At 44.8% G+C, this 7,384-nt stretch overlaps 2 protein-coding genes across 2 annotated transcripts; one reads left to right on the forward strand and one right to left on the reverse strand.

Annotated features, from left to right (window-relative positions):
- Positions 1-31: 31 nt before the first annotated feature.
- On the forward strand, positions 32-846 carry LOC6736555. The gene has a single exon (XM_016170730.2). It carries the CDS (start codon positions 151-153, stop codon positions 682-684), a length of 534 nt encoding a protein of 177 aa, XP_016030133.1. The 5' UTR covers positions 32-150; the 3' UTR covers positions 685-846.
- Positions 847-899: 53 nt separating this feature from the next.
- On the reverse strand, positions 900-7,255 carry LOC6736556 (cysteine and histidine-rich protein 1 homolog). Its single transcript, XM_016170335.3, has 8 exons — positions 6,591-7,255; positions 3,056-3,114; positions 2,824-2,938; positions 2,639-2,762; positions 2,423-2,575; positions 1,988-2,265; positions 1,814-1,917; positions 900-1,750 (listed from the first exon to the last, which is right to left on the reverse strand). Exons 1-8 carry the CDS (start codon positions 6,966-6,968, stop codon positions 1,723-1,725), a joined length of 1,239 nt encoding a protein of 412 aa, XP_016030134.1. The 5' UTR covers positions 6,969-7,255; the 3' UTR covers positions 900-1,722.
- Positions 7,256-7,384: the final 129 nt, after the last annotated feature.

Here is a 7,384-nt window from a genome sequence, read left to right on the forward strand (position 1 = left end):
ACCAACAATCAGCTTGCCGCCGATAACCGATAACGAAGAACTGCTATTGCTATCGCTAACCATATCGAGTGTGGTAACACTGATGTTGGGGCTTAGCACGCTGCACGTTTGTTTTTATTTTGATTTTGTTGGGCCAGAAATCGCAGTAGAATGGCAAAGACCAAGAAAAATGTGAGGGCCAAGGCGAAAAGCGTGGTGGGGGCGGCCAAGCAGAAGGCGCAGGACATGAAGGCCAAGCAGCGCGAGGATCGGCTGCTTCACAAGACCCTTACGCCCAAGAAGACGACCACCAAGAAGGAGAAATCCGAGGCGAAACACAAGAAGCTGCTCAAGCGGTTCGCCGAAACGCGTAAGGAACGCAAGGAGGAGCGCAAGAATAACGAGAAGACCAAGACCTTCGGAGATCTAAAATCACTGCGGGATGCCCTACCCTCGCTGCAGGACATCTACAAGCTGGTTAAGACCAAGCAAAAGGATGTCTCGGAGCAGGCAGCCCTCACAGAACCAGAGGTCCGACTGAGTGCCAACGAGAAGATTCGGAAGAAACGCACTGAAATGGTCAACACCGTCACGTCCTTCGAGAAGCTCATCAAGGACAAGAACTTCAAGAAGAATCCCCGCGAATTCATCGCAGCCCTTGTGCGCAACAAGTATCAGGCGATGGAAGAGGACGACCACGAATAGAAGCCTCAAATTACCATATTTCAAATCATTATTTTTAGGTATAAACATAAATTTTACAAGGATTGTAAAGAACTATATGACGCAAGTATGCTAGTCCAAAACACTATGAAAAACGTTACTAATTGAGCACTGTAAAATAAACTGTGTGTATTTCTACAACAATTTATGATCAATGTTTCCAGGTAAAACATGCTGTTGCCCCCAAGTAAAAAAAGTTTTTTTTTGTTTATTAAGAAGTATCTTTATTATATATGCATTAGGTATAGTTATCATTTAACGATGCATATAAATATTACACGTACGAATGTAAGTTGTAAGCATTAAATCGTAAGAGGGTCAACAGAACGAGGATTAGACAAGAATCGAACGTGAGGACTTGACTTTTAATTATTTTTGTTTTTGATGGGCCGGGCTATGTGATCGTAGTTAGTCTATCGCTACGTTATATCATAGAGCGTTCTATATGCGCCTGCTTAGAGTTCGAATTTCAACTTGGTGTTGTACTTCTTACAGTGAAAACGGAGCCGTGGACTCGAGGTCCCTGCGTCCGGACAGTTAATCTACGGCTATTTTATGGTTATTATCGGTATTATCGCGTTAGCGTGGGCTGGCTCCTTCCTGTGAGATCATTAAGCGCTAGTCAAACACACATCAGCCGTCTTGTCCATCGTATCGTATCCATTTCGCCACCAGCACTAACAGTAGAGTTAACATAGCTATTGAAAGGTGTCTCCATAAAATGGCGCTATCTCATGTACAAAATGTAGGCGAATCTACACTAAACTTAGGTTACAACCTACCGCCTTACGTTTGCGTGATCTTAAACTTCATTGAAACATGAATGGGATCGGGAACGGGTTGCGGGCTATCGGGAAGCGGTTCTCTGTTAGGCCAGGCTTGTGGTTTCCGCCTCGGAGTGTTACATATACATTGATAGAAAATATAAGTCAACTATGTCTAGGTTTTGCACATTCAAGAGTTTGAAACAACAAACTTAAGCTAATTTGAAAATCTTAATTCGCTGAGCAGCGAAAGCGTCTACTTATTCAGCAGAAACATGAGCAGGCTGCAAGAGGAGGTTGTTAATATATAAACGCGCTTTCAGCAAGTTGTTTTGATCATTACTCACCGGAAGTTAATGCCTTTGTTGGCCAGCATACGGTTGCATTCGCTGGAGCCGCTACCGCCGATTCCATCTGGCAATGGCAAGACATAGTACTCGCTTTCGGTACTCTGAAATGGCAGGACAAGAGTAAACTCATGACTAGTCGACAGCTCTTATTAATAATATTGTTATTCTCACCGTCTCGGTGAATTCATGTTTGTATATCTGCGTGGAAACTTTCATATCCGAGAACGGACCCTTCAGCGCAAAGAAATGTATGCTCATGGGCGTGCTGGTCTTTGTCTTGAGGATCAGCTGATAGGTGATGGTCCGCTCGTTGGACTGATGCGGATCGCGCTGGCTGTTGTTGATGCGCGCCTTCACCACCCACTGCTGATTGAAGGCCGAGAAGCGGGCCGTCTCATAAAAGAGCTTGTGTACGTACTCGTCTGTGCGGTAGGGCTTCATTTGGAGATCTAAAAAGATAGAATGTGAGTAAATATAACCAGAAAGCGATCGAGCGTTAGTATAACTCTGCCCGCATTTGAGTACGAGCTCAGCTACAATAACTATTTATAATTAGGTTTAATTCGACAGCAATTAAGACATATCTCTGTTCTGTGCCACACCTACCATTGAATATGATCTTCTCGTAGCTAAGCAAGTCAATCAGGGTGTTAAACATCTTCTTCTCCTCCTTGATCCTATCGTCGTGGGCCTCCAGGGCCGCCATTACCTCGTAGCCAGACTTCTGGGGATGCAAGCAGTTGCGCTCATGCTCGTTGGCTGGGAATTAGATGGATGATTAGTTAGTTTATCAGATCCATGGGATGGGGCGGAGGCACTCACTCTCGTGGTAGGGTCCCCGCCACTGGCAGCCAATGCGATGGTATTTGCACTTGGTCGGGCGCTCCTGGCACTCGTGTTGTTCATGGCGTTCGAGCGATTTGTATGGGAACTCCTTGTTGCAGAACTACAGACGAAAGCAAGCAAATGATTATCAAATGGAATTGGGAAAATATAAAACAGCTTACTTGGCACTCGCTGGGCAATTCTGAGGCGGCCTTCTCCACGGCCAAGTTGCGCGACGCAGTGCTCTTGGAAATTTCCACGCGGCAATTGGGGCACGTGGCAATCTGATCGCGCAAGCTAGGGAGAGAAGATATTTAAAAAATAGTCGTAAGGAAGAGCAAACAGAACTAGTTAGTTGGGAGTTGGTGGCATTTGCAGGGATCTTAGTTCGGTTTCTAGAGTGTGTGTTCATACCGTCCATCCGCCAGCAGATGCGTGAAACAGGCGGCGCACATCAGATGGCCCATCTGGCACTGCAAATGGAAAGAGCAGAGAGAAAGGGAAAGGCGGGTTTAGTAAATTCACGACTTGGCAATCGAGCAGTAGATGGATAGAGATTGAGAACTAAAACAAAAGTGGAATGAAAATTAACCTGCAATTAAAGAAAAAAGAAGAAAAGTTTTCTATTAGTCAAAATACGGCCTTGTTGCAGAGAGCTTGTATTGTGTTTTTTATGGCTGTGGGTGGGGTGTGGTGTTTCTGGGTGGGTTCTTCGAATGAATGAATCTATTTTGGAGATGTCTTTGGGGTGAGGAAGATGGCGAGGCGTGGAGTGGAGTTCTTGGCGGGAGGTGATGATCTGAGGTGAGGTCTGAATGTGTTTAGCTTTAGGGGCTCCGGGTTGTGTGTGGTTTCATTTTTTTGGTTGAAATAAAAACGCTATTTTGTAGTTTGGTTTTATTTTGCATTCTCAAGTTTGCACTCTCCTTTGCAAATTTATTGAATTCAGTTTCACGTTTCATTTTTTGGGGTTTCTTTTTTCGTTTGTTTAGTTTAAGATACATTTCAGGGTTTAACTTTAATGCTACTATTATGAAGTCTGTTCTATGTACTTAGCATTTACGGTTACAATCTTGTTTCTTGTTTCTTTTTCTTTTTTTTTTGTTGCGTGTGCTTACAAAGGTTACGAAATTGAGATTATTCACTTAACTAGTATTAATCATTAAGAGAGGTACTTTATCTAAAAAGGCGGCAGCAAAATCGAAATCATAAACAGTTGATAGTTCTGGGTTAAATTTAGCGCAGTTATCATATCATATAAGTGTGGTTATTTCTCTTTTTTTCCGTTCAAAGCCAATTACAACGTAGTTGTGTGTGTTTTCGATTGGTTTTCGGACATGAATTGGTTGGTCAAGCAATTTGATGAAAGGTCGAGAATAGTGGACCGATAAAAGAACCAGATAAAGTCGAAAACCCCGCAGTGAAATACTCAACCCCGCCGCTGCTGTAAGAAGCCTTCATAAAAATCGCCGCATGCGTTTATTTACAATTCAGTTGTGTGGAATGCGGGCCCGTTTTTCTCATTTTGGAATTTCTATATCTATTTTGGGAAATATTCAGCTCCGGAGGAGGCAAGCGATAGTCCCTCGGCACTATTTGTGGACGGAGCCGCGAGTTCCGAGCGATAAGCAATGCTTTTCTTTTGTATCTTGTGCACATAACAAAATTTTCAGTCTCGAGGATCGTCCCGAAAATTTCAAACAAACACAAATAAATATATACGGGTTTCACCGATATCGTTGTTCTTTTGTCTAGACTGCAGATATGAAACCCGAAACGGATAGTATAAAATGATTCCCCCTTAAAAATATGTGCATTATGTACAAATTTGAGCGTCAAAACATCAAATGTCATGAGAAAGGCATGTTATCAAATGTTGGGGCATGAAAAATTCCAAATCTAGTTTTTTGTTAGGTCATTTGGAAGAGATCTTTTGACTTTCAAATCGAATTTATCTCTGAGCTCTTTGTGTATCTTGTGAGACATACGAGTGTTTCACTGTATCTCTGCAGTTGAATGAACCCATGAATTCGTGTTCTTTGATTGGCAATTTATGACCTAGACTAACTGCAGGCAGCAGCTGCTGGCAATTGGATTGTTTAATGGAAAATCCTCGGGATCTACAAAGGAGTTTAACTCGTTTCATCGTTTTCCCCACCGATGATGACAATAACACAGAAAGCAGAAAGACGCAGACACAACAAAACCCAGCTGATGATGTTTTTCTAGATAGAGAGTGGAAACAGAAGGAGAACGTCAACAGTGTGTACAAAAGGAAATCGCCCAAAAGATCAACGGCAGCGGAAAAAAGAACTCAGGTGTGTTTTCAGGTATACCTTTCCCCCACAGACACACATGCACTTGGAACCCGAACTGGAAAAACGAGTTATTTCCAGATTACAGGTCTTAGAACCTGCAGCTAGCTGATTCCACAAATTCATCAGCAATTTCCGAGGCATCACTGCACTTCCAATAACAAATATGCGTAGCACACACTCTTTTCTTGCCTTTTTTTTACTACGTATTTGAAATCGGCAAAACTGGCGTTTCAATTTTCCCCAGGCCTCGAACAGCTGATTTGGCCACGACATTGGCGAGAGCGAGACAACAACAGCAACGCAGTGGCAAAAGCAAAACAATAACAGAGAGCAAAAATCAGAAGGTGCGTGTGTGTGAGCGTGTGTGCAGGGTGCACATACATAAATACGGAGAGGCAGACAGACAGACAAACAGGCCAATGAAGAGGAGTGGAAATGAAAAAAAAGGAAAACAATCGGGAATTTTTTTTAGCTAATTAATAGTTTCTGCGGGTTTCAGCGAATTCCTTCTGGCCATTTTGTATGAATCATTCCACGGTGGTTCGCTCACGTTATTTGGGTATAGAAAGAAACGTTCATTTGATTTTTCTGTGTGGGTCAGCAGTTCTTTTTCATTGTACCGTAATACAAAACCGATTTCAATGACGCAGTTACGGCTGCCTTGGCACATGTGTGTTAGAGAAAGAGAGCAATGTCAACCCACACATACGCCTTACGTAAAAGATCTGCGGACACATAAGCGCTGCAGGAGGGGGTCGGGGGCTAGGAGGCCCCTGCTAAGTTGGGTTACTATTATTAGAGGCTAATAAGCAACCTTGCTTACTATTTAATCGATATTACGTTGGTTATTTATGCAGCCTTGAGCCCTCTCGCAGCACGTTGGCCTACGCCCCTGCCTTTGTTCTTGGAGACAGTTGTGTATTTGTGCATTAAATTCAATCAACGTCAGTTACAGCAACAATGACGACGCCTGCAAAAGCGTGAATGAAAAGGAATGCGGGACCTGGCCCAAGAAGCGAATAAATGAATAAACGAACGAGGAAGCACAATTAAGGGAATGAAACGCTGGAATTGCTCCGCTGATTTCTTCCCACTTAAAATAGGCCAATGGGGGAAGACATAATACGGACTCCTATGACGCAATACAGAAAAACTGCAGTAAGTGTTACTGCGCAAAAGAGAGTGAGTGGGGGAGGGGGATAGAGAGATGGGGGGTCATAATTTATAGTGTGAAATGCAACGGTTCAATTTGGGGGGTTGTTTTCTAAAACGCAATAAAACTGCATTAGTTGGCCGAGAGTGCGAGAGGGTCGGCCTGCTTATGCTGCGGTTGCGCCCGCCCTCTCTCCCCCTCGCACTCTTTCAATGTTTTCAAGGCGAATAATGCAAGAGCGCCCCAGCTAGACGTCTCGCTCTCTCACAGCTGTGTCTTGCTTGGGTGGAGAGAGGGAGAGAGGTGTTTTACTCTTACAGCTGAGCTGCCACGATTTGTTTGTATACAGAATGAGGCGCACACACACACGCGCACTTGCTGTTTTCCTTCTTTTGCTTTTAAAGCTCTCACTTCCTTTTTTGATTCTAGTTTACAAGGGCTTATAGTTCAAGCCGCTGTAAATAATCCAAAAACTCACCTGGTACATGGCCGTCTTGGGCAAATCCAGGCAGACGGCGCAGCACAGGGCATTGGAGATGCGGTGGGCCAGCTTTTCGTGCATTCCCGAGGCGGCTGCGGCACTGGAAAGCAAGCTGCTGCCGCTGCTGCTGGTGGCACCACCGCCCCCTCCATCCAACAACTGTTTCTTGGCCGGCGGTTCTCCGCTGCCCTGCGTGTCCAGCGGCACGCCCACCACATTGCCGCCGCCCACCGACGAGGAGGACGACGATGTGGATGAGGAAGAGGCCGAGGAGGCAGAGCTGGTCGTGGCCACCACCTGGTTGTCGCCCAGGAGCGGTAGGTTCGAGGACGACGGCGGCTGTTGAACCGCCGAGCTGGAGGATTCCACCGACATGATTGGAAATTTCCTTGGAATAATGTTTGTTGTTTTTCCTAGCCACTCGCTTCGTACACAAACTCCCAAACACACGCACACTAAACTACTACAAACACACAGGCAATACCCAGTTTGCTCTCTCTCTCGCTCGCACACTCAGTATGGCACTTTCTTTCAATTGCCACCTTTCCCCGCTGTCCGTGTCGTGTCGTTCACTTCTGTGTTCTTCTGTTCTGTTTGCAAGCTTTTTGTCCGCCGACACGTCCACTCGCCAAGAAATTTGTTGTCTTTTTAAAGAGTGTTGTGCGGTGTGACCAAATGTTATGTTAGGCAATATACCAGCATGACGTATCGATGGTAGTGGATAAGCCTATCGATGTTTTTCCTATAGCCCTGGCCTATCGTTAGCGGGGACACCATCCCTTTTGCAGAGT

This window comes from Drosophila simulans, chromosome 3L (assembly GCF_016746395.2).
Source record: "Drosophila simulans strain w501 chromosome 3L, Prin_Dsim_3.1, whole genome shotgun sequence".
In the NCBI taxonomy this organism is placed as follows: domain Eukaryota; kingdom Metazoa; phylum Arthropoda; class Insecta; order Diptera; family Drosophilidae; genus Drosophila; species Drosophila simulans.